At 46.1% G+C, this 26,799-nt stretch overlaps 1 protein-coding gene across 1 annotated transcript; it reads left to right on the top strand.

Annotated features, from left to right (window-relative positions):
• Positions 1 to 1,222: 1,222 nt before the first annotated feature.
• Positions 1,223 to 26,799, top strand: OLFML1 (olfactomedin like 1). Its single transcript, XM_065882914.1, has 3 exons — positions 1,223 to 1,348; positions 3,797 to 4,085; positions 26,009 to 26,799. Exons 1-3 carry the CDS (start codon positions 1,223 to 1,225, stop codon positions 26,797 to 26,799), a joined length of 1,206 nt encoding a protein of 401 aa, XP_065738986.1.

Here is a 26,799-nt window from a genome sequence, read left to right on the forward strand (position 1 = left end):
AGAGAGGAACAGCTAATGGGGACAAGGACATGCAAGGGCCACACTGGAAAATTCTTTTAGTGTCTCTTGCAGGGACCAAATACAAACCCAGGTCTTCTGACTCCTGGTCAGAGATCTTTCCACTTCTCGTAGATGCCCCAACCTTCTCCACTTTGGTAGGTGATTGAGGAAGAACCGTGAGTATCCTGGACCCAACCGTGGAAGAGAGGTTGAGATAAGTAGACCTGGACAGCAAAGGCAAAAAATTGGAAGATTTTACAATTGTGTCCTAAGGATGTGATTTATCTTCAGCTGGACTGGGGCCTGCAGGAGTTGAGTCCTATATATTGCTGGCCTGCAGCTGCAAGTGAAGGGAATTCTGCTACTGGAGACTGAGAAAACTCAAGGACCTCCGCGCTAAGGAGTTCCATTTCCTGATGGTTTGGCTCTGGAAATGCCCCTGTATCAGTAATTGTTTGGCTCTTAATGAAACTCTTCTGAGCGTGAATCTCAGATTTTTCAGCTGCCTCCCTGGGTGGCTAGGCCTGTGGCCCATTGGACCTCTCTCCCCAAGAGGCAATGGGCCCAGTGCCCAGGCTGCTCAGAGACCGGGTATATCAGAGCTTTCATTTTTCCTTGCTGTGCCTTTAAGAGCTGCAGGAATGCAAAGAGTCTGGAGGAGGGGTGGGGTCTCCTAAAGGGATTTCTGGGGAAAAGGATCCCGGGAATCTGGGCCAGAAACTAAACTGAGAGTCCAACTCTGAGAAGCTGGGGGTGGTGTGTGTGTTGGGTCAGGCCTGTGATTGGACTGCAGAGTTCTCTAGGGAGGAAGAAAACAAAAGTAAAAAGGAAAGAGCTGGGGAGAGGGGAGAGGCCCACCCCGACCCCCATCCCACCCCTTTGCACACTCACCCAGGCCTGGAACAGGGGACAGCCACTAGCCTGCAGAGGGTCCGTGTGTGTCAAAGGTCATAGCGACAGATGCTGGACCCAGGGAGACCTCTACCCCAAGTCGGCCTGCAGGGCCTCCGGAGACTGACTTGCCAACAGCTGGACTTGATCACCATCTTGCTAAGCAAGATCACGCATCTGAGGGAGTAACTAGCAGGCTTTGCTGTCTGGCTGTTTTTGGAGAATTTTTCTCAGCAGCGGCTAGAAAGCAGGAGACCACCCCCCGGACCCTTGAGCCTTCTTCGAGAAGCAACAGCAGAAGAGATTCCCACCCTGGGTGGTTCGCAGGACCATGCTGGCTCTTAGGCGAGCTTCTGCTTTCAGCGTTCTGATCCTCACGGCCTTTCTGCCCCTGCCGCAGTTCGCCCAGGACCCGGCCATGGTGCACTACATCTATCAGCGCTTTCAAGTCTTGGAGGTAGGTGGCATCTGTGCCCCTGATCTGGGGAACCTGCCTCCCGGAAGTCACTTTATCTTACCCACGCTTCGCTACCTACTGTGATGCATTTTTCCAGATAGTGAATAATAAATAGATTGCTAAATGTACACTTAATATTTTTCATAGTCTAGTGGTTTCTCCCAGACCTTGAGCAGGGCTTTCCGCTATTCTCTGATCTGGCAGGTTTTCCTCATCTGTAAAATGGGGACGATAATAGAATTTACCTCTTACGGCTATTCTGAAGATTTAATAAATTAATTCCTACTTAGAACATTGCCTGGCATGGTGGTAAATGTCTAAAATATTATTCAGTTGCTCAGTTTTTAAAATAGGAAAATTAAACATTTGGTCACGTTTTCTTCATGTTTTACTATATCAGGATGATCGCAGATTTTAGTTTTCTTTATGTCTTTTTATGGTGAGCCATTAGGTCACTGCAAAAAGTCATGATGTTGGTGTCCTGAGAAGCTCTTAGCTTCTTTTGCTGAACTGAACTTGGTTTTAGAAATGAGCAGATTTCAGCAACGTTAAACAGAGAGAAAAGTGTTGGGGCCTTTTTCTCCAAGTGTTGCAGCTGCCACTTCATTAAAATTTGCAAAACCCAACATTTTTGCCGCAGGGACAGACTCCCAGGGCCAAAGGTAACCAACCCTCCGCAGTAACCTCTGACACACCCTGGCGATGACATTGGCTGTTTCATACTTCATGCCTTGCTTTTATACAAGTTAAATTTTGATAAATTATTTATCTCCTCTCAAAGACATGCTTATCTCCAATTTTCTATTTTTTCCTGAAAACTCTTCAAGTCCAAACTATTTGGTTACAGTCAGGGTAAAACAGTTCCTCAGAGCAGGCTGCACACGTTTCCTAACGTCCAGCGGCCTGAGGCCAGGAAGCCATGGATGAAATGTTCCCAGGCCAGTGGCCTCTTGCTGCTGCCTCATTTGCTGTCTCCTCAGACACCTGCTGCCCAGTCCCACCTCCTTAAATGTTCCAGAATTACTCTCAACCGTGGTCCCTCTTCATTTACCACCAACCTGCCTTGGGGGTCAGCGCCAGTCACATCCCTGCAAGCTTTCCCAATACTCGAATCTGTCTGCAGACAAGGGTATCGAGTATAGACTGATACTTTCATAGCTATGAATGTGGATTTTAAAAGATAGGGATATGGGGCTTCCCTGGTGGCGCAGTGGTTGAGAGTCCGCCTGCCGATGCAGGGGACGCGGGTTCGTGCCCCGGTCCGGGAAGATCCCACATGCCGCGGAACAGCTGGACCCGTGAGCCATGGCCGCTGAGCCTGCGCGTCCGGAGCCTGTGCTCCGCAACGGGAGAGGCCACAACAGTGAGGCCCGCGTACCGCAAAAACAAAAACAAACCAAAAAAATGATAGGGATATGATTTATATAGGTCTTCCCACCCCGACGTGGTAACCTGGGCGGGAAGTTGAGTCCCCAGGTGCTCCACCAGGCCAAGGCAGACACGCAGCAGCGAAGTGACGCCATCTCCACACTGAGGGATTTGTGTCAGGGGGGTAAGGAAAAAGAGGAAAGATTTAGGCAATTTCTCTCTCCTCCCTCTTTCCCTCTCATCCTTCCTGTTTCTCTCTCCCTCTCTATTTCTGTCTCTCTCTCCCTCCTTCCTTCCCTCCCTTCCTGTCACACACTCTCTCTCCCCCCACCTTTCTCTCTCTCTTTCATTCAACAATGAACAGTCTTATATCCTGCTGTTTGGAGTATATTTTAATATTTTTACAACTTTTGTGGAGAGCGTTTTGGTAAACCGCCAGATGGTCTTTAAGTCTACATGCTGTTTGACCCAGCAACCCCTCCCCCCTCCCATTTCCATCCTTCATTTATTTATCTTTCATTCAGCAAGTATTTACTGAGTACGACTCGACTGTGTGCCAGGCCCTGTGCAGGTGCTGGGGATGGAGCTCACGTCTGGAAATGTATCCTCAGAAAATAACCAGAGAAATACACAAATATGTAAAGACAAAGATTTTGTTTGAATGGCAGAACATTGAAAACTACATTAGTGTCCATTAAAAAGAGTCTAATGGAATAAATAATGGGATGTCAATTCAATGGAATTGTGTCATTAAAATTATGGTATAGATATATATTAATTGGTATTGAAATATGTTCACAATATATCAGCAAGCTAAAAATATGTTATAAAAATACATGTAGTGAAATCACATTAAATATGTTTATATATGTATGACTACATGCATGGGAAAACTTTTAAAGGTTTGTACACTAAAGTGTCAATAGTCCTTTGAATTAAGGAACTGTGGGTGATTTTTATTTTCCCCCCTTTTGACTATCTGTATTTTAAAAGTCTTTTTCCTGTGAACGAGAGCTGTTGATATTACTTGGGCAAGTTAAATAACTGGCAGTAATTTGGGAATTTATTTTCTGACTGAAGCAAGGACTGCAGAAATGTACCCAAGCAACGAGAGAATACATTCAAGATTTCCGAGAGTTCTCGAAAAACATATCCGTTATGCTGGGACGATGTCAGACGTACACAAGTGAGTACAAGAGCGCGGTCCATAACCTGGCCCTGAGAGTCGAACGTGCCCAGCGGGAGATTGACTACCTGGAGTACCTGCGGGAGGCTGAGGTGTGCACAGAGTCAGAGGACAAGATGCTGGCAGAAAAGCAAGTCCAAGGAGCTGAGGAGGAGAAAAGGATCCGAACACTGCTGAATGCAAGTAAGAGAACTGCGTCTTTTATTACCCCTTCTGGGGACTTTCACCCTCAGAGACAGCTCCCACACGGGTAGGGGGTCTGACCCAGTAAGAACTGGATATGTGCTCCTGTGGGCATGTGCTGGGAGAGAAACCTTATCGGGGCACAGGTGTCCAAAGGAAAATCCATTCTCAGAAAGCAGCTTTACCTTTCCCAGAGAGTTCCTAAAGCCCCCATAGAAGATCAGGGCTATGGTGTTAGAAGTCAGCCTAGGAAGGGCATCTCGAGACAGACCTTGGGTTGACAGAGGTGTGTGGTCCCCTGCCACGAAGAGTGGCAGGTTGATGGATTCTCCCAGTGCCCTGGGAGTAGGGAGAGGCTGCAAATGTGCCCAGAAACATCGTGAAATTGGACATTGCAACAGCCAACCCTCAGGGCCAGGAACTACAGTGAATTACTGTTGTGTATTCTGCTGGGATGATGATATATTCAAGGTATTTGTCTCCAATCTTGGGACCATCAGAATCACTTCCAGGCCATTAAGAATAATGGTTAGGGGCTTCCCGGGTGGCGCAGTGGTTGAGAGTCCGCCTGCTGATGCAGGGGACGCAGGTTCGTTCCCCCGTCCGGGAAGATCCCACATGCCACGGAGCGACTGGGCCCGTGAGCCGTGGCCGCTGAGCCTGCGCGTCTGGAGCCTGTGCCCCGCAACGGGAGAGGCCACAACAGTGAGGGGCCCGCGTAATGCAAAAAAAAAAAAAAGAATAATGGTTAGGAGCTCAAATGATAATAGCAAGTATCAAGCAACAAAAACATAAATGAGAAGGAAAATTTCCATTTCATTAAAACAGTGAGGGAGACAAGTCCCCCACCTCAGAGGCTGTATTATGAGATGGTTTCATTGCAAATAGGAAAACTTTATTTATATGCTAATTATGCCTGCCCCAAATGTAAGAAATTTCATCAGGTAAATAAGACATAAGCTGAATGCCGTTATTGGGCTAAGGGTTTCACGTATCTTTTCTTTTTTTTTTTTTTTAATTTATTTATCTTTGGCTGCATTGGGCCCGCATAGGCTTTCTCTAATTGCGGCAAGCGGCGGGTGGGGGGTTGGGGGGGCACCCCTCATTGCGGCGCGCAGGCTTCTCATTGTAGTGACCTCTCCCGTTGCGGAGCACGGGCTCTAGGCATGTGGGCCCCAGTATTCGTGGCACACGGGCTCCAGAGCGCAGGCTCAGTAGTTGTGGTGCACGGGCCCACTTGCTCGGCGAGATGTGGGACCTTCCCGGAGCAGGGATTGAACCCATATCCCCTGCATTGGCAGGTGGATTCCCAACAGCTGTGCCACCAGAGAAGCCCCCTCATATATCTTTTCAGTGTAATCCTTGTAAAAACTCCGTGGGTCTTCCAAAATGAGGTGACATTTGATCTGACTTTTGAACAAAGAAGTTAGAGTACGATGAGCAGAGGGCGTGTTAAGTGAGGGTGCAGCAGGTCAAAGGCAGGTAACACTTCCACTTGTAGATCTGTAGTGATGGCTGAGTGGAAGCTGTGTGGGGCAAGTGAGTGCAGGGAAACAAGGCTGAAGGGTTCAGTAGCACCCAGATAATGAAAGACCTTGCGTGCTAGGCTAAGGGGGTTGAACTTGACTGAAGAAACTGTTGAGAACCATTGAACAATTTTAAGCAGGGGCATGACGTGCAGGAAGAGCACAAGACTAGAGAGAGAATGCTAATCAGGGAAATACTGCAATAAATTGGTCAATAAGTGATGGTGTCTGCATGAAGTGTCAGGGAGATGGAGAAGGACAGACGGATTTCAGAGTCACTGAGAATTGGAATACACGTGGCTTTGTTTGGGACAGATAATTGAATGTGAAAAATGAGTGAGAGGGTTGAGTCCACGATGCTTCCTGGGTTTTTGGCCTAGGCCATTGGGTGGTTGGTCTGAAGTACACTGCGAAAGGTAACCCAAGAGGCATTGTGGAACACTTACTACTTGACTGTTTTTGTTTTTGTTGTTTTTTTCAGAGCACTTATTACTCTGAGATCTTCTAGTTCATTTATTTGCTCGATGCTCATTTTCTGCCTCCCCTTCTCGAGTGTCAGCTCTATGAGAGCCTGGATCCTGCCTTTCATGTTTGATGCTGCATCCCAGTGCCTAGAATAGTGTCTATGTTCAATAAATACTTGTTGGTGAATAACTAAGGGGACGAATGAATGAATGGATAGAGGGATTGTTAGCACAGACAGAGGAGTTATTAGGTTTTGGCAGAAAAGAGAAAATCTTATCTCTGAGTCAGAAGACAGAGAAGAGGGTCCCTTATCTATATTATGAAGCACTTGGTCAAGTTGGTCAAGTGAGTGGTCCTTTCTGGCCCTGTCTTGAGATGAACCTCCTCCTTCTGAGAGGGAGCAGCTGGGGGTAAGCATGGGACGAGGGACTGGGGAAAAGGGCAAGGATGAGCCAGTGGAAAAGGAACAGCTCCCTAAAAAGCTGATGGGGAGGATTGGGTGATAAATGTAGCCTGAGCTAGAATGTGCTCTCCCCAGGGGTGAGGGAGGACCCCAAGCCTGGACGATGGTGCTGGCTTGGATCTCTGAGACACTCTAAGCCCCTCAGGCCTTGAGGTTGCCCACTTCCACTCCAGCTAGAGCTCGGCAGAGGTCCTGAGTCTGGACTTTCTGCTATTTCAACCCTTGTCCTCTGCCGCATCTCTCAGACCCTGGAGGCTTAAAATATTCCCTCTCCTAGCTCCATGGTGAGTGAAAACTCTTTCGACTTTTCAGTGATGGCTGCTTCCATGCCTGTTGCCTCGGGAGCCCTCTTTTTTTTGTTGTTTTTTGTGGTACGCGGGCCTCTCACTGTTGTGGCCTCTCCCGTTGCGGAGCACAGGCTCTGGAAGCGCAGGCTCAGCGGCCATGGCTCACGGGCCCAGCCACTCCATGGCATCTTCCTGGACCGGGGCACGAACCCGTGTCCCCTGCATCGGCGGGCGGACTCTCAACCACTGCGCCACCAGGGAATCCCGGGAGCCCTCTTTTGATGATTTGTCAGTTTATGATTCAACAAGCACTTTTTGCCTCGACTCCTGGATGGGCCCTGTGCTCACAGCAGGGACAGAGGAAGGAGTGGAACATGTCTTCATCTTGCACTGGCTTTCTTACAGCTTCTCTCGCCTCTGGCTTTGCCTCCTACTGCCGTGTGCTGTCTCATAGACCTTCCCACAACACACATGGATGTAGAATGTTTTTGCCGTTTGGCATCAATTATCAACAGCCACAAAAAACCCCTTCAAATCTCAGCCTTTTATATGAGGAAGACCCTTCAGAAAGTGGCCTGAGCTGATCTCCATCTTCTCCCATAATTTACCCACATGCAGTAGCAATTAAAACAAATATATATATATGTATATATATTTTTCTACCCACCTTTTATGTCTCAAAAATTCTGTGGATTCTCTATAAACACTTCTGCCCACCTCCCCAGCTCTCCCCTCCCCGCCCCACCAGACAGATTGGCCCCTAATGCTCCTGGAGCACCTCACTCAATCTTCCAAGGCAGCACTAACTCTCAACCACGCATATCTGTGTGTGTTTGACTCCTCAGCCAGACCATGAATATACTGACGTCTTCATTCCTGTACTCAGAGAGCCAGGGTCAGGGCAAAATCTTCTGTGATGGCAGAGACCCCTCAGAACTTGGTTAGGGAAAGACAGACCTGTAAGCAATCACAACTGCGTGATTAGTGCCCTCTGACCTATTATTTCCAGAAGTTCTGTGCCCAAGGATGGACTTTGGAATGCCAGTGTATCCCCCTTCCGTGCACTGTTTTGTATTTTACATACTGTGCCCATCCCCCATGGTTTCGGCCATGTATCTTAGTAACTATGCCTGTATTAGTTATTCTAATGCTGTGTAACAAATCACCACAGCTCTAGCGGTTTAAACTAATATACATGTATTATCTTAGAGTTTCTTTGGGTTCAGGCGTCCAGGCACAGCTTAGCTGGATGCTTCGTTCAACAGTCTCGTGAGGGTACAGTCAAGGTGTTGGCTGGGCTCCATTCTCACCTGGAGCTCAGGGTCCTCTTCCAACTTCATTGGCGTTGGCAGAATTCACCTTCCTGTGGTTGTTGGGCGGAGGCGTCAGCTTCCAGAAGCCGCTCCTCTTCACAGGCAGCTCGCAATGTGGCTACTGCTCCCTCGGGGCCAGGAGGAGAGCGCCTCTCTTTGGGATGTGCTCAGTCTCTCTTTTAGGAGTTTTTATCTGATTTAGGTCAAGCCCACCCATAATCATCTTCCTTTTGATTAACTCGAAATCAACTGATTTTGGACCTTAATTATATCTACAAAATCTCTTTAGCTTTGTCTCATCATGTAACCTAGTCAAGGAGGGCAATCATATTCACAGTCATATTGAGTGAGGCTGCAGCCCTCGCTCAAGGGGAGGAGAGTATGTAGGGCATGACCATGGGGGTGGGAACCTTAGAATTCTGCCCATCCCAGCCGGTGCTGTTACCTGTACCCACCTTCTTCCCACAAGGCTCCCATCTTCCTATCTTCTAACCTTGGTTGCTGGGACTGTGCTGGCTGTGAAACTTTCACTAGAATCCTTAAGCCTCAAGTCAGCATCCCTGTGTGGGCAAATATGGGATTATGGGCTAGGGAGGGTCGCCAGAGGTCACATCAAGTGTTTCATTCACACATACATGCCATCTTAGAGAGTGTTTTCAGAAAACCTAGAGAGAGAAGATAACATAACTTCCTTGGAAAATTCAACATTGTGTCTTAGGAGATTTCCAGAAAATTCTAACATCAGTCTAAATGGTTCTCGTTTATTCTAGGAATATTTATTGAGCAACTACAAAGGGCCAGATACTGGGGATAATAGATACGGTAGAGTTGCTCTGTAATTAAGCCATTTCCTATAGAGCTGTTCTGAAGTCTTCAGCCTTTATTGAGAGATGATCCACAAATGATGTTCACGTGAGGACCGCAATTCCAGGGATGTTTGGGCTACATCTAACTTATATTTTAAACTCATTCCAAGTCTTTGGTACTATAACTGTTATAAGTAAAAAAGAAATTTTGCATTGCACTTGGCAACTTATGGCAAAGCACCACTGGCTCAGATACCCAGATTGAGAATTTATCCAACTAACAGTCTTTGGCAGATTCCACAGGCTGTATTCATGGGTGGATCAGAAGATTGCTAACCTCTTCTTAACTTGTATATTTACAAGTTGTAAAGAAAAATTCTCAAGGCAGTCAGAATAAGCCATTACAGCATTATTTTACTTCCTGTTTTAGTCCCGCTCCTTTATTTGCAAGGGTGCATGCAAAGTACCTCCAGTAACCCTCTCCCTGCTGAAGTAAACAACTCATATCCTTTGTTAGATCATGTTTTAGAGGAGGAAGTCTATTGCTGCAAATTCCAAAGCCTCTGGGGTCCATTCAGGTATAAATGTGTGTGCCTCATACTGAAAGCCATTAAAACCCAAACAAAATAAAAACAGGGCTTCCCTGGCGGCGCAGTGGTTGGGAGTCCGCCTGCCGATGCAGGGGACACGGGTTTGTGCCCCGGTCCGGGAGGATCCCACATGCCGCGGAGCAGCTGGGCCCGTGAGCCATGGCCGCTGAGCCTGCGCGTCTGGAGCCTGTGCTCTGCAATGGGAGAGGCCACGGCAATGAGAGGCCCGCGTACAGCAAAAATTAAATTAAATTAAATTAAATTAAAATTAAAAAAAACAAACTAGCGTAAAACCCACTAGAAGCCAAATAAAACATATTTATGAGCCAACTCTCAAAGTCCATTAGTTTGCGATGAGTGGAACAAAACATTAAGAGATGTATAACTCTAAATTGCAACAGAGGTATCTCCCACAAAGGAGGGCATTGAGGGTACACACAGGTGTAAGTGCAGGAGGGTATGAGAGTACTTGTGGGCACACACATACACACACAGAGAAGTTACTGCATTCGCGGAGCAGCAGTGCCAAAGGTATATGTACAGCTTATCCTATGTGCTGCCTCTGGGATAGTGCCACAGGTCACTGTGCTGCGTTCAGAAAGGCCAACGGACATAGTACTCTTCTGTGTATCCGGCCGGAAGACCCGTGGTCTATGAGGATACCTCCAGGGCCATCACTACAGGTATTAATAGAAGATCCCAAAGTTGTTTTAGCTGATGGCTTTGGCTCCAGGTGTAGTGAACCTCCCCATTCATTCTCTCTCTGACTCATTCATTTGTTCATTCATTCTACAAATCTCTAGCTGAATTCCATATATACGTTGGCATTGTGCCAGGCATTAGAGATGGAACATTGAATAGGATAACGTTCTTGTCCTCAGAAAGCTTACAGCCAAGTGGGGAAACCTCCAAACAAACACAGAATAACAGGTAGTGTGATGCCTGTTCTGATGGAGGGTGTCACAGAAGCACAGGGGCAGGCATTCAGTAATTAAGTAAGGTCAAGGTTGCCGTGGAGATTGGGGATGGGGGAGACCGTGGAATCTGGAACGTGACCCTCAAGCCAAGTTTTAATGTTGGAAAAGAACGAATTACATGGAGAGCAGAGTAAAGGGCACTTCAAGCAAATAACCAGCACGTGGATGTACAAAGGCCTAATCGGGCTTAGGGTTCAGTAGACCTCAGGTGTAGGGAGGAGTGGAGAGGAGATGGAAGAACCAGGCAAGACCTAGGCTCCTTTGTGCTGAGCCTCTTCGCTTTCTAGCTGTGGGGAATGAAAGTAATATGAATAACCGTAGCTAATAGTTATCGAGCGCTCATTATGTACCGGGTAATCTTTAAGTATTTTCTATGTCTTGTTGGATTATATCAGCTAATTCTCACAACAAGCCTATGTGACGGGTATTATAATTAACCCCCATTTTATAGATGTGGAAATCAGGGCACTGAGTGAATAAGTCATCTGTCCAAGGTCTCACTGCTAACTGACGCCAGAGGAGGGTTCAAACCAAGGCAGGCCGACTCCTACATATACTAACCTTTCCCATCGTGCTGTTTTGCGTAATAGTGGTACGCAGGGGAGTGTCGGGGCTCGGATGGAGGTTTTGAGGAAGATCATCTGGCTCCAGTGTTCAGAATGGGCTGGCAGTGGGGGAGTTTGAGTGCTCATAGCAGGGAGAGCCTGGGCCAGGCCGGCCATCTGCAGGGCTGTCACAGAGGCCCTCAGGTAGCAGCCCTCAGCTCTGAGACTGAATACCTGCGCCCAGAGGCATTATTATTGTGGGACATGCATGAAGACCATGCCAGGCCTCTTAGTTGTTATTTGATGATGATTCCTACTCACAAAACAGATTGCTTTAAATCATTCTTTCAAATCCTGTCCAAGAAGCGTCAGTTCCCCGCCTCTCTCCAACCCTTGGTTTTTAATTCCCTGCCTTTTCTTCATTTATTTTTAAATAATGAACTTCCTCTGCTTTCCCCCACTATTCTCTCAGTTAACAGAAGAGTCCCACACCCACCCTCCTGGGCTAGGAATCTCAGGAGCATCCCTTTGGCCCTCATCTGATAAGCTGCTTACCTGAATGCCTCTCAAGTTTATTCTTTCCATCCACACTGCTCTCTCATCATCTCCAGTCTCGATGACTGCAGAAGACTCCTAACCGATCTTCCTTTTCCAGGGCTTCATCCTGTATTGCCACCAGGGTTATCTTGATAAAATGACTGCATCAGTGCTTATCATCTTGGATGGCAGCCACAACCTACAGGGTAAAGCAAACCCCATAGAATAACATAAAGAAAGCCCTTTACAACTGACCCCAACCTAGCTTTCTTCAAATAATTTGTTTTGTTATTCTCTCTGAAAGTAATACCTGCTGGTTAAATAAAAACCATGAATATTGTACATACTATATCTATCGTATTTACTGTTATTGTAAAAGTAGATAACAAGCCAACTGAACAGTTTTTTTAAAGTTTTCTTTAAGTTCTTTATTTTTTTATTGAAGTATAGTTGACTTACAGTGTTTCAGGTGTACAGCAAAGTGAGTCAGATACATATCTGAAAAAATATATATATATATACTTTTTCAGATTCTTTTCCATTATAGGTTATTATGAGATATTGAATATAGTTCCCTGTGCTATACAGTAGGTCCTTGTTGTTTATCTATTTTATATATAGTCGTGTGTGCCTGTTAATCCCAAATTCCAAATTTATTCCTCCCCCCCTTTCCCCTCTGGTAACTATAAGTTTTGAACACAGCAACTTTTAGCATTTCTCAACCTAGTCCTGTGCCACTACTGCCAGTTCCCATTCACCTGATGCTCTGTGCTGTGTTGAATCTGCTATTCTGAAAACATAAAATATACTCCATGCATCTCTGCACTATTCATGCTGTGTTCCCCAAGTCTAACACAGTGCCTGGAACAGAGTAGGGATCAGTATTTTCTGACCTTGAGGAGTAGTTTCTTGGAAAGTGGAAGCAACTGTTTGGAAGCAAGGAATTCCATTACGCCTCTTGTATCTGATATGGTATCCAATGCCCATGACAACTCTGCTAGATAGATAGCATTATGACTTCTTTTCACATGATGAAACTGTGTCTCAGAGTTTCATGTAGCCCAGTCTTCCTCCCACTTTCCTGCTACACTGAAGAGTAAGCACCACCCACTAGACACACTAGATTCATCTCCGTCTCCCTATCTACTCATAGTTCCCTTACCCGGACCCCACACGAGGTATCTGCCACAATAATGCTGCATGACAAGCCACTTTGAAAATTAGTGGGTTAAAACAATCATTGACTATTTCTCAGGAGTCCACAGGGCAGCTGGGCAGTTCTGTTGGCCTGGACCAGGCTTAGCTATTCTCGGCAGGGCTCCCTAGTGCGTCTACAATTAGTGACACGTTGCCCAGGAGATGGCTGGTTGAGGATGGCCTCAGTTGCAATGGCTTTATTCTCCTCCACATGGCATCTGATCTTGCAGGAGGCAAACCTGGCCTTGTTCTTGTGGTGGAGGCAGATGTCTGAGGGAGAGGGCACAAGCTCACCAAGGTCTGGTCACTTTCACCACGTTCTTTTGGCCAAAGCAAGTTCAAGTCTGGCTCTGGAGCCCATCCTTCCATAGAACCTCTAGTAGCATCCATATGAGGCTTTTGGTGTTGCTGCTTCTGGAAAGAGGCAGCAATCATGATGTGTTTTTAGGGACTTCCCTGGTGGTCCAGTGGTTAAGACTCTGCCTTCCAATGCAGGGGGCGTGGGCTTGATCCCTGTTCAGGGAACTGAGATCCCACATGCCGTGTGGTGTGGCAAAAAAAAAAAAAAAGAAAGAAAAAGATGGGATTTTAAATATGCAAATCTCTATAGGAAAGCAGTGGATGGGGCATTAGTGTGATTGATGGTTTTGAGGGGAGACCAAAGAACCAGTGAGAGGGCTGCTGCAGAGTTCAGGATGAGGTGAGCAGCTGCTATACCCACACACGTTGAGAAAGGATAGAGAGAACAGTGGGATTGATTGCACGGGAAGAATCCATGGCAACACGCAAAATGATTCTGTTTTCTAACCAGGCACATGGGAGAATGGTAATACCACACCTAGACATTGAGAACATTTCCATCCTTTTTAGTTTGGGTAAGAATATTACAGGAAAAAATTAACCCAATATGCAAAAAACAAAACCCAGCTTAGTCTTTAAATAAAAGTTAAATAAAAGCAAGAAGTTCATAATTATAAACCTGGAATGCTTAAGGTGTTGCAATAGTTAGACAAATAATGCAAAACAGAGGCTGTTTGATCAGAAGTTCCCTGGAGGACTGCCCAGTTCCGTACTTCACTTTACATGAGTATTTACCAGCCTGGATCCTCTAGGACCATAGCTCTCAAACTTTTATCTCAGGAACCCTTTACTTTTAAAAAATTATTCAGGACCCCAAAGAGTTTTTGTTGATGTATATCTCTTAGCATCGTCATAATTAAAATAGAGAAATAGTAATATGTGCTAGAGGCTATTCTAGGACAGGATGTCCAGCAGTGAATATAACACATTGGATAAAGCCCTGCCGTCATAGGGCTTACATTCTATTGAGGGGAGTCACACAATTAATACGTTAGCAAGGAAATTTATAATATGTCAGAAAGAAGATAAATACTGTGGAAGAAAAACAAGTAAGATGAGGTTATGGAAAGCTGTCCTCTTCTGAAAGGACACATCCTGGCTATGAACTCCAACTATAGGTAATTCCAGTGGAAGCAGTGGACTCGCGCCTACTCACAGGTCTTCCCAGCTTCCACGCGCTCCGTGCTGTTGAGTGGCACCCAGCCATGCAAGTCAACAGCCATGTTTTCTTTCTCACACTCTACTGCTAATCACAGATAAAGGGAAGCTGGCGGGGCTCTGTACTGGGTGCCATGAAATACTTTTAGTGTTGGGAACCTAGAAAGACCTTTGAGGTGGATTTACTAAAGAGTTCTGTGCAACTCACCAAAACATGTAGAGCACGTATTGTATGCCAGGCCCTGTTTAAGCACTCACCCTGGGTTCTCAGCCCGTCTGCAAAGCCAAATCCTCCCATGGCTCACTGAGTACCACTTCATATAAGCTGGTCTTCCTGCCTTCCTGCTATCCAACCCCCCAGGCATTCAGACAGTGAAATGGCACCTGCTAATGTCCACACATACTTCTTGTTATTTGAATCTGTTTGATTTCCAAGTTGGCCTAGCGTGAGTTGGGGTAGCAACAGACTAATACTGCATTACCTGAATCTAATTGATTCCTGAGTTTGAACAGTAAGCGTTTGAATAGTGAGGGAGATGTGTACTGTGTCTCAGGCACTGTGGATAAAAAGACAAGGCACAGCTTCTGTCTTAAGTGCTTGCAACGAAGCAAAGTGAGTGGGCGATTCCAATTCATCCTGAAAACTGCCACAGAAGAGGGACGCACAGAATGCTTTAGGTACACAAGAAGGAGCAACTAGCTGCTATGCAAGAGTCAGAGACTTTTGTTTTGAAGGACAAGAGATGTATCCTAAGTTAGTGAAGATGAGCTAAGGAAAAGTAGGGGCAAAGTTTAAAACTTGTGAGAGGCCATGGCAAGTTCAGTGACTAGTAACTAGTCCATTGTGGTGGGCAAATGACAAAAGAGGTCAGATGAAGGACCTTGGGTACCATGCTGACATATCAGAAATATATCCTGTGAGGGGCTTCCCTGGTGGCGCAGTGGTTGAGAATCCGCCTGCCAATGCAGGGGACACGGGTTCGATCCCTGGTCCGGGAAGATCCCACATGCCGCGGAGCAACTAAGCCCATGCGCCACAACTACTGAGCCTGTGCTCTAGAGCCTGTGAGCCACAACTGCTGAGCCCGTGTGCCGCAATTACCGAAGCCCGCACCCCTAGAGCCTGTGCTCCACAACGAGAGAAGACACCGCAATGAGAAGCCTGTGCACTGCAATGAAGAGTAGACCCTGCTCACCGCAACTAGAGAAAGCCCGCACGCAGCAACAAAGATCCAACACAGCTAAAAATAAATAAATAAATGTATTAAATTAAAAAAAAGAAATATATCCTGTGGGCAAAAAGCATAAATGCCCCTAGTTTCCAGAACACTTAAGTCCACATTGACAATTTTATTGTAATAGCTTGAAGCTTCATAATTGACTACTCGTCTGAGAGCTGTCATCTTTGACATCCCCATATACCTGTCACTTCAGAGGTATTGACAAATGTTTATTAACATGAATACAATTCAGATGGTTGAAGAAATCAAGATTTATAACAGAGAATTTCAAGAAGCAGTCAAAATATGCATGGCTTTACAGAAATTCTCTTCTTTTCAGTGAATTCATCACTTTTCTTCCCAGTTAAATCTGACCTTCCTTCCCTGTTGCTGTCTCATGCATTCTATCACCCCCAACTGTTGTAGGAAAATGGGGCGTGAGAGGATGGTCACGTCTGAGGTCTTGGGCAAGTCCATGGGACAGGCCGCCAAGTGAGGTTCCTTGGCTTCACCACAGGGAAGAATTCAAGAGTGAGCCATAGTAAAGTGAAAGCAGGTGTATTGAGAAATACACATTCCATAGACAGAATGTGGTCTGTCTGAGAAGGTGAGTGCAGCCCCGAAATATGAGGTGGTTAGTTTTTACAGGCTGGGTAATTTCATAGGCTAATGAATGGGGGGATTTTTCCAATTATTTGGGGGAATGGTTGGAGATTTCCAGGAATTGGGCCATCACCCACCTTTTGGTCTTTTATGGTCGGCCTCAGAACTGTCATGGTGCCTGTGGGTGTCATTTAACATATGCTAATGTAGTACAATGAGCGTATAATGGGGCTCAAGGCCTACTGGACATTGAATCTTCTGCCATCTTGAGCCTAGTTGGGTCTAACCAGTTTTTGTTGTATCCTCAGTGTCATACTTTTAAAGGTTGTGCCCTCCCCCCTTCCCTTCTGTCTCAAAACCTTGAGTCTAGTTTATCACTCCACTCCCACAACTGAATCAGTTACCTGACCTCTCTTTTTCTGTTTTTTGAGTCTATGCCCATCTTTTCATTCCCATCACCATTTAGATTTTTCTCGTCTGGATTGTACTTACAGACTCTCCACCTGTCTCCCTCTATCCCCTCTCCCCCACCTCTACCCCCCCCCCCACCCCCGTTCATTCTCTACTAATATGCAGACCACTGTTTTTAAAACATAACTCTGATTGCATCATTCCCCTATGGAGGGACGAGTCTCAGCAAGTCTGGAGAGTAATCCTATTAAATAAGGGGGAAAATATTTAAAAGATTCAAATAAATGATATTTATATATGAATTCACTCTGAGGCCTTGGGCCAAATTCTATCCTAATTGCTTGTCTGCAAGTCTGCCTAAGGGCTAAACCACAGATTTTCATTCTCTGGTTTGTACAATGTCAGTGTCTCTGTTAAATAATTTGCATCTTGGCTGGACTCAAAAGTTTTCAATTTGTTTCCTATCCTTCCTCAATCTTTTACTCCTGTTAATTATCTCCCCTCAAGAGAAGCACAGCAGGGAGTTTTAACTTACCCTTTTACTCAGACACTGTGAGTATATTTTCCCCAAATTCCAAAAGAGGAGGAATTTATAAAAATTACAGAATATCCACCTGAATAAACTGTACGACATCCAGGCTAACCCCCTCGTTCTGCAGCTGGAAAAGCTAAGGCTTGATTGACAAGGAACTTTCAGGGAGTCACAGAGGGAGGCAGAGATGGAGCTCGGACCACTCAGGTCTCTGACTCCCAGTCCCAGGTTCTGGCTACAAAGGGATAGGAGAAGCCAAAGGGACCTCACGGGGTTGGAAATTCTGTGTTCCCCCCCGGACTGTGTTTCCCTGATCAAAACCATCTAACACTCTTGTTTTGCTATTTCTTCAAGGATTCTACATTAGAAAAGAGGAGTAGAAGGAGAAAGAAGAATGTTTGTATTAATTTCTCCTGTATTTTAAATGAACATTTTCTCACTGATGAGACCTTGAATGCCTTGTTCTTAGCCATAGTTTCTCGTAGCTGGGCTGCAAGCCTGCTAACTTTCTTCCCAGGAGGATGGGCAGCCTGAGAGCTTCCCAGTCAGGACAGATATCTTAGCACCCTGTGAACAGGCCCCAGGGAGTCCATTATCCTCATCTCTCCCTCTCTAGGCACACCCAGGCTCACCCCTTCCCACCATGTGCACACACCCATCCACCATGTTCCTGGGGCTGGCTGGGGGTGTCCTGGATGGCCCTGCCTTCCAGCTCAGATGAGTTCAGAGGCCCTCTTAGCTAGATGATCTATCCAGGTAACTTATACAAACTTTTTTTTTTTTAAACTTGGAAAATGGAGATTAAAATATCTACCACTTAGGCTTATTATAAGACGCAGATAAATTAATGCAAATAAGTACCTATCACAGTACCAAGCATATTATATGTATTTGTATGTATTTATTCATTTCTTGAGATTTTGGGCTCGTTCCTCAATAGGGAACAGCTTCTGAGCTTCTCTTGTGGCCCTTGGGACCCCCACTCTTTCCCATTAAATGTATCTGTGATCATGTACAAGCTTAAATCCTTGTTCATTCATCCTCTGTGATCACCAGAGTATGTGGGAAGAGCAGAGCATTCACATGAGACAGATTCGGCTGGTGAGACTGAGAAAAGGCATACCGAGCCCTAGCAGAGATGGATCTCGGTAAGCAGGGCAGTCCACTCTTCTCTTTTCTGCACCACAGCCCATAGCCCCCGAAGCTCAGCATGGAGGGGGATCCTTCTGTGAGCTGCTCCTGAAATGCAGATGAGGGACCTTGAGTGCCGTGCGGAGATATTTGAAACTAATTCTAAGGTTCCCAGCTGGCCCAGGCTCCTCTGCCTTCCCTAGGGGTTTGGCTTCTATAACCCAGGCCAACCAGAATGAAGCTGACCCAGAGGCCACAGGGAAGCAATCCCCCAGTCTGGCAAAGCGGGTCAGTAGGGTAACATGGTGGCAAATGATGGCCGAGAGATTTCCATAATGATGTCAAAAACTCAGCCGCTGTACACCGGTGCCGAATCAAATCGTGGGGACAGAGTTCTGGGTGAAGTAGAAAAGAATAGGGTTATTGCTTTGCCAGGCGAAGGGGACATGGTGGACTCATGCCCTGAAAAACTGTGTGTCCTAACGCGAGGAGTTTTATACCAGTGGTTCAAGGGTGGGGCTGCTGATAAGGATCAGGGTGTGTGCAGGGCCTGCACTCCTTTAATCTGGCCTCAAGTGGTCTCCTGATGAGCTTCTCAGGGTTATCAAACTGTGACCTTCTCTTGAATGAAGAATGTAACATCTTCCATTTGTTGGGGGTTTTAGTTCTGCAGAAGAGCTCAAAGATACTGTTATGTGTATCCCTTGAGGTGGAACCAGGACCCTGCCCCGAGGCTGCACTATTGTTTCTTGCCTGCTCCTCCCTTGTCTCTGAGTCCCCTCCCTTCCCTGATTAGCAGCTGTTCGTATCTGGCCTTTGGAACTCAGGGAAGGTCATGGAGGCTGGAGTCTATTCCCTACAAACAAGAAACGGGGGACACAGAAAGACTTCCGTGCCCAGGAGCCCCGCAGGGTCCTGCTCATTTCAATAGCTTGCCCCAAAGTCTGGCCCTGGCCATGGTGTGGGCCAGGCAAGGCCTCTGGGAGCAGCCACTGATGACATGACTGCTGAAAGGACTGATTTCCCAGGACTTGGCTCTCCCCAGCCCCACTCCTGCCCTATGTTTCCTTGGTAACAATGTTGTGTCACATCTTTAAATGAAATAATGCATTTGAAAATATCATAAAAGCTTTAAGGTGCTTTACAAATTATTATTACTTAAGACAGATCTGTGATCAGAACTCTGGATGTGCAGCACCATTTAAACCCTAGAAAAACATCTGCTTGATGTCTTTCTTTGTCTATTTCTTTGTCTATTTTCCTTATTAATTCAATAGATATTTATTGAACCACAGAGCTCTCAGTAAGGCAGTAGAGTACAACAGTAAACAGGAAGACAAAGGCCCTGCTTTTGTGGAGCTTATAGTCTAATGGGGGAGAAGGACAATACACTAGTAAGTAAAACAGATAACATAATTACAGAACATGGTAAGTGATATAAAGAGAATAAGAGAAATGCTGCAGTAGATCATTTTAAATTTAGATACAGTGGTCGAAGGTAGTCTCTTAAGGAGATAAGATTGAAACTGAGCTTCGAAGGACGAGTAGGAGCAGACCATGGGAGGATCAAGGAAGAGAACACTCCAGGCAGAAAGAATTGCAAGTGCAAGAGTCCTGAGGCAGAAGCAAACTTGACAGCTCCCAGAACAGCAAGAAAGCCAATGTAATCAGTGCAGTGAGGCAAGATTGTGGGGCAGGGTTGGGGAGAAAGCGGAGGATCAAGTCCCAGAGACAGGGAGGGGCCAAACGAGGTAGGTGCTTTAAGCCAAATTAGGATTTTATTCCAAGAGTGGTGGGAATAAAGGGTTAGCAGGTCGGTCACATAATTCATGTTTTTAAACAGATCACTCCTACTGCCTTGTGGAGAACATTCTATAGCAAAGCAAGAGTAAAATCAGAGAGACAAACTAGGGACTATTGTAGTAGTCCAGGCAAAAGGTGAGGATTCACGGCATGCAGGGGAAGAGGAGGCGGAGGGAGTGGGAAGAGGAGGATATATAAATATACTGAGCATTTTAATTTAAGTATAACTCATAAGTTAAAGGTAAGTTTACTACCAGAACTTGCTAGTGTGGGGAGGTGGAAGGAAATGAATCAAGAATGACTGCTAGGGCTTCCCTGGTGGTGCAGTGGTTGAGAGTCCGCCTGCTGAGGCAGGGGACACGGGTTCGTGCCCCGGTCTGGGAAGATCCCACATGCCGCGGAGCGGCTGGGCCCATGAGCCATGGCCACTGGGCCTGCGCGTCGGGAGCCTGTGCTCCGCAACGGGAGAGGCCACAACAGTGAGAGGCCCGCATACTGCAAAAAAAAAAAAAAAAAAAAAAAGAATGACTGCTAGAGAAGAAATTTGATTGACGGTTCTTGCTTGAAAGGGGAAGAAGAAGGAGGAAGTTTGGGGGATAAACGCAAGAGTTCTGCTTTGGACAGGTGAAGTTTGAAGACAGCCAATGAGGAACACTGACTAGATGAATGAGTTTGGGGCTAAGTAGACATCCAGATAGGACGTCATCCCAGGTACAAGTTTGGATTTCATCCTTATTCAGAACTCACGTGCTCTTCAGAGCCATGGGAAAGAATGAAGTGAGCCGGAAAGTGATCATAGATAGAGAAATGAAAAGGTCTGAGGATAGAACACTTAAAGATGGATGGTGATAAGGAACCAGCCATGAATTCCCAGATTAAAACGATCCAGAACGATAGGACAAACAAAAGCAGGGGTGTTCCAGAATCACGAGGAGAAAGAGTTTCAGGGAGAGGTAGCAATCAGGTAACCAAAGCTTACTGAGAAGTTGATTAGGATGAAGACTGAGAACTGACCCTTAGATTTTACAACATGGTGGTTGTTGGTGACCTTGACAAAAACTGATCCAGTGGAGTGGGGCAGGGGAACTTAGACTTGTGGAGAGCTGGAGCTGATTAGAGTGGCTTAAGGGATAATTGGAGGTGAGAAACGTCCTCTCTCAAGGAGTTTTGTTATGAAGTGGAATAGAAAAATGGGGCCATACTGGATTCTAGCATGATCTCACAGCCTGCTTGTTTACAGAGGGGAACGATCCAGTTGGGAGGAAGAGACTATTGAGCAGGAGAGGGGGAGATAATTTCAGGTGCTAAGTCCTTGACTCGGTGAGAGGGATGAGATCCACTGCAAAAGTAAAGAGAGCAGGAGGGGCGCAGAGAGTATGGGATCGGGCGCAACTGGTTAATAGATTGGGTGGTTGGAAACTCATTCATTCAGCAAATACTGGCCAGCTGTGTGCCAGATGCTATCCTAGGGGCAAGACATACAGCAGTGAATGAAACAGATAAGGCAAAGCTCATGCCCTCGTGGAGTTTACTCTATTGAGGGGAGTTGAGCAATAAATATGTTAACAGATGAATTTATAATATGTGAGATAGAAGGTAAGCGCTATGGAGAACAGTGAGCTAGGGTAAGGGGGATATGGAGAGCTGGAGGACGGGCCACCATTTTTAATAGGGTGGTCAGAGAAGACCTTTATGGTCAGGAGAAGACATTTGGGAGCAGACCTAAAGGGAGCGAGGGAGGAAGTCTAGTAGATATCTTCAGGAAGATGGTTCCAAGCAGAGGGAACAAATGTGCCAAATTCCTGAGGCAGGAGCGTGCTTGGCATAATTTGAGGAACCGCAGGGAGGCCAGTGTAGCTGCACAAAATGATCAGAGTAGGGGAGTTGCGGGAGACAAGGCAGGGAAGCAGTGGGCAGACAGTCCCAGATGGCCCGGAAGGTAGAGATGTGAGCTTTTACTCTGAGTCAGATGGGAAGTCCCTGGTGAGTTTTGAGCAGACATGTGACATGATCTGACTTAATTTTTCAAAGATGCTTCGGCCGCTGTGAGGAATGGCCTCTGGGGTCAAGGATAGAAGTTTGGCCACCATGTAGAAGGCTATTGCAGTAATCCACACCAGCGATGATGTTGTTCTCCTATTGCTTCTGTTTTCTCAGTGAAATCAGAGGCAAGATCTGCCTAGGCGAGTGAGGAGGGCATGAGGGACCCTTGAGGAGAGAAGAGAAGCTGTGATCATTGTGGGTGGTGAATTGATTAAGGAACTGTGGTAGGATTGCTACCCAAACAGCTGGCAGTCACAAGCAGTTTGCCAAATGCTTACTGACCTCAACCTCTGGGACTTCTCTGGCTGTGCATGTTTATTTGTTTGTTTGTTTTAATCGAAGTATAATTGATTTACAGTGTTGTGCCAGTCTCTGCTGTCCAGCAAAGTGACTCAGTTTTACACATATAGACATTCTTTATTTAATATTCTTTTCCATTATGGTTTATCCCAGGAGACTGGATATAGTTCCCTGTGCTGTGGCTGTGCATCCTTCTTCCTCATGTCCGCTTTCTCTCCCATCATCCTGCTTCTTGTCCTCTGACTCTAGTCGGCCTCCAGTTGGCCTGGAGAACCCACGCATTTATTGAGGACAAAATGACAACCCACTGGCCCTTCTAGCTTCTGATATCAAAGCTGTTAGAAGGATTTGAGGGAGACTCTCAGCGTGCGCAGTTCTTCTTGAGAGACTGTTATACACCCAACTATCACTCCACCACCTTACCCTACAGCAGTCAGTGAGGGAGGCCCAGAGAGTTCCCATGCTTTTATTAAGACTCCGCTCTCCTACCTGCGATACAGATTTGAGGGAGACGCACAAGGTTCTTCATGCTTCTAGTAAGGCCACCACTCCCTGCCTCTGTGACACTGCTCACCACTGCTCACTGTCCTAACAGGGCAGCCCCAACAAGCAGCTCATAATTAAAACTGATGACCCACTTTTCCTAAAATGATGAGTAGCTCTCATCTCATCTTGACCCACATCCCACTTTAACTTGGTCACCATGACAATTCCAAGACTCTAAGGTCTTCTTGAAGATAGCATATGTAAGGGCCATGTGGAAATGGCTTATACTACTTCTGTCTACATCCCATTAGACAGGATATAGGTCAATGGATGCAGCTTACGTACAAAGGAGACTGCGAACGTGTGACTAAGGAAGAGGAAAATGAAACGGCATTTGATGAACACAGACATTGTCTCTGGGGTGACACAAAGATCAAGGGGGAAGACATTTTCTCCCCCCTTGATCTTTACTGATCAATACTGCCGTGCTACAGAAAGGTCAGGTAAGATAAGGAAATAAAAGGTCTGAATTTTCAGTTAGGAAGTCCCTGGTCACATTTTAAAAGGTTGTTTCTGTGAAGTTATGGTGAAGTGAAAGAATGGGAGGTGAAGAAATGGATGCAGAGAGTATAAACTATTCTGTAGGAGAGTCTAGTTCTATAAAATTATAGAAAGGGTGAAGTAAGTAGAAAAGAGTGCCTAACTGTGGGAGAATTGATGTTTCCAAGCTAATAAAATAGTAGTGAAGGAGAAATCTGAGATAATAGAAAGGGGATCATTCATGGAGGAAATCTAGAAGAAGCCAGGAAAGGATGAGATGGGTGCAGATGGAAGTATTAGTCTTACACAGGAGGAATGACATGGCTTCTTTTAAGATGTGTGGGAGGGGGGCTTCCCTGGTGGCGCAGTGGTTAAGAATCCGCCTGCCAATGCAGGGGACACGGGTTCAAGCCCTGGTCCGTCAAGATCCCATATGCTGTGGAGCAACTAAGCCCGTGTGCCACAGCTACTGAGCCCACGAGCCACAAGTACTGAGGCCCGTGTGCCACAACTACTGAAGCCCACGCACCTAGAGCCCGTGCTCCGCAACAAGAGAAGCCACCGCAATGAGAAGCCTGCACACCGCAACGAAAGAGTAGCTCCCACTCATTGCAACTAGAGAAAGCCCACGTGCAGCAGCAAAGACCCAAGGCAGCCAAAAATAAATTAAAAAAAAAAAAAAAAGATATGTGGGAGGGTAGAAAGGGCAGGAGTTGAAGAAAAGTCTATAAGTGAGGAACAGGAAGTGGAGGGAAAAGTCTATAAGTGAGGAACAGGAAGTGGAGGGAGTTCACATCTAATGGTATTTATTTTTGCAAAGGAGTTATTATGAGGCACTGATGAGCTAGTTTTGGGGCAGGAGGCAGGATTTAAGATAGGTGCCATGTGGAAGATGGGCTGAGCACAGAGAGTATATAGTACAGTAGTTAGGGCTCAGCTGAGGTTGGAGATCCCTTAGTGTAATGACACCAATATGCACCATTTTGAGTTTTTCTCCACCAACACACAACTCTCAAGGGCAGGCAGAACTTTGAACTGATCCAGGATCAGGGTCAAAGAAGGAAGGGTTTTTGTTTTTGAGGGATTTTTAATTAATTAATTAGGCTGTGTTGGGTCGTAGTTGCAGCATGCAGGACCTTCGTTGTGGCATTGCTTGCAGCGCGAGGGCTCTTTGTTGTGGCACGCCGGCTTCTCTCTAGTTGTGGCAGAGAGCACGCAGGCTCTCTGGTTGTGGCACACGGGTTTAGTTGCCCCGCGGCATGTGGGACTAGGGATCGACCCCGCGTCCCCTGCATTGGAAGGCGGATTCTTAACCACTGGACCACCAGGAAAGTCCCAAGGAAGGGTTTTTGCATGAAGCTGAGAGAGTAATAGTCTAAGTAGCTGTGAGGAGCTAGAAAAATGTAGGCCCCTTCTTTTTACTTCATCTTCTTCCACCTAGTTTAGACCTTTATCATCCTGTTTGGATTATAGAAATACCCTCCGAATTGGTTTCCCTGATTTTAGTCTCTTCTCCCTGTATCCATCGTACACATGGCTGCCAGCTTAATTAATCTGATAGAACAACCTTGACCATGTTTCAGTCTTGCTCAAAAACTTCAGTAGCTCCCTACCTCCCTGCAGAATTAAATGCATGTTCCTTAGCTCCACCCTCAAGGTTCCAGGCACGGAGCTGGTTTCAATTTACTGCTTTGTTTTATGCATCTAGTTTTATACACAAAGTATTTGGCTGGTATTGGGTGAAACTCTATACTACTTTACTAACACTAATCTTGGAGGACTTTCCCCAATGTGGTTTTGTTAACTGTTGGGAAAGTTTTTCCCACCCATCTCAGAATGTCCTTCAAGGTGTCTTTCAAGGGCTAATTCAAATGCAGATTCTCTCCTGTGTCACATGATATGTCTCTTCTTTGTCCTCCTTTTTGAAAAAAATTCATTTTAAGCTTTATATTCTAGATAGTCATGTACCTGTTAAGCCAGGACCGTGCCTAACTTATCACTGCACCGCAGTCCATTGTAGCCCCAGCTCATAACACCTAGCTCAGTATCTTGCTTTTTGTAGGTATCCAAAGTCAGCTGACTAAAGGCACGCGTGCATTCGTGAATAAATGAGTGAAGGCATGAGTAGAACTCTTATAATGGTCTAGTAGGGCTAAGAACCAGAATCCTTCACTAGAAGGTCATCTCCTCAAGGTGTAGGGTTGATATTATAATTTTTATCTTTAGTACTTAGCGCTGTTCTGGGAGAGTACTATAAGCTAAGTAAACGGCAGATACCCAGTAAAATCTTGGCAAACAATTGAATTAGGTGGTTCCATACCCTAGCCATTCTCAGTGTGTCAACCTCAAGTGCTCTAGAGAGTGAACAGGGCCTCTGACACAGCAAATAGTTGGTTATATCCTGATTTGATTATCGTGACTAATGCTCTTATAACTGGACGGCAACTCACTTAACAGAGACCCAATTATTCATTAAAGTCCTTGATTCATTGAATCCTGCAATCAGTTATGATTGATCTCTGTGTGATAATTTTATTCTAGACACTGGAGGAAAAAAAAAAGCAATCTGTGAGAAAAGCAGACATCTCGTGTTTATAAAGTAACCTTCCCCTTTTCTCCTGTTTGGCCAGGCTGTGACAACATGCTGATAGGCATAAAGTCTCTGAAAATAGTGAAGAAGACAATGGACACAGATGGCTCTTGGATGAAAGATGCTGTCAGAGACTCTCCAAAAGTTTATCTCTTAATTGGATCCAGAAACAACACTGTCTGGGAATTTGCCAGCATACGGGCATTCATGGAAGATAGCACCAAGCCAGCCCCCCGGAAGCTGATCCTAACACATTCCTGGCAGGGGACAGGCCAAGTGATCTACAAAGGTTTCCTATTTTTTCACAGCCAAGGAACTCCCAATGAGATCATCAAATATAACCTGCAGAAGAGGACCGTGGAAGATCGAATGCTGCTCTTGGGAGGGGCAGGCAGAGCCCTGGCCTACCCGCGCTCCCCCTCGACATACATTGACCTGGCCGCGGATGAGCACGGGCTCTGGGCCATCCACTCAGGGCCAAGCATCCACGGCCATTTGGTCCTCACGAAAATTGAGCCTGACACACTGGGAGTGGAACACTCATGGGACACTCCATGCAGAAGCCAGGATGCTGAAGCCTCATTCCTCTTGTGTGGCGTCCTCTACGTGGTCTACAGTTCTGGTGGCCTCGGCCCGCATCGCATCACTTGTGTCTATGATCCGCTGGGCGCTGTCATTGAGGAGGATCTGCCCAACGTGTTCTTCCCCAGGCGGTCAAGGAGTCACTCCATGATCCATTACAACCCTAGAGATAAGCAGCTCTATGCCTGGAATGATGGAAACCAGATCATTTACAAACTCCAGACAAAGAGAAAGCAGCCTCTGCAGTGA

Source organism: Phocoena phocoena, chromosome 8 (genome assembly GCF_963924675.1).
Source record: "Phocoena phocoena chromosome 8, mPhoPho1.1, whole genome shotgun sequence".
In the NCBI taxonomy this organism is placed as follows: domain Eukaryota; kingdom Metazoa; phylum Chordata; class Mammalia; order Artiodactyla; family Phocoenidae; genus Phocoena; species Phocoena phocoena.

What these genes read in the sequence shown, in the direction of transcription:
- OLFML1 (XM_065882914.1), top strand. Translation starts at nt 1,223, where the DNA reads ATGCTGGCTCTTAGGCGAGCTTCTGCTTTCAGCGTTCTGATCCTCACG. An exon ending in AGCGCTTTCAAGTCTTGGAG is followed by an intron (nt 1,349 to 3,796) that starts GTAGGTGGCATC and finishes TTCTGACTGAAG; the next exon opens with CAAGGACTGCAGAAATGTAC. An exon ending in CCGAACACTGCTGAATGCAA is followed by an intron (nt 4,086 to 26,008) that starts GTAAGAGAACTG and finishes CTGTTTGGCCAG; the next exon opens with GCTGTGACAACATGCTGATA.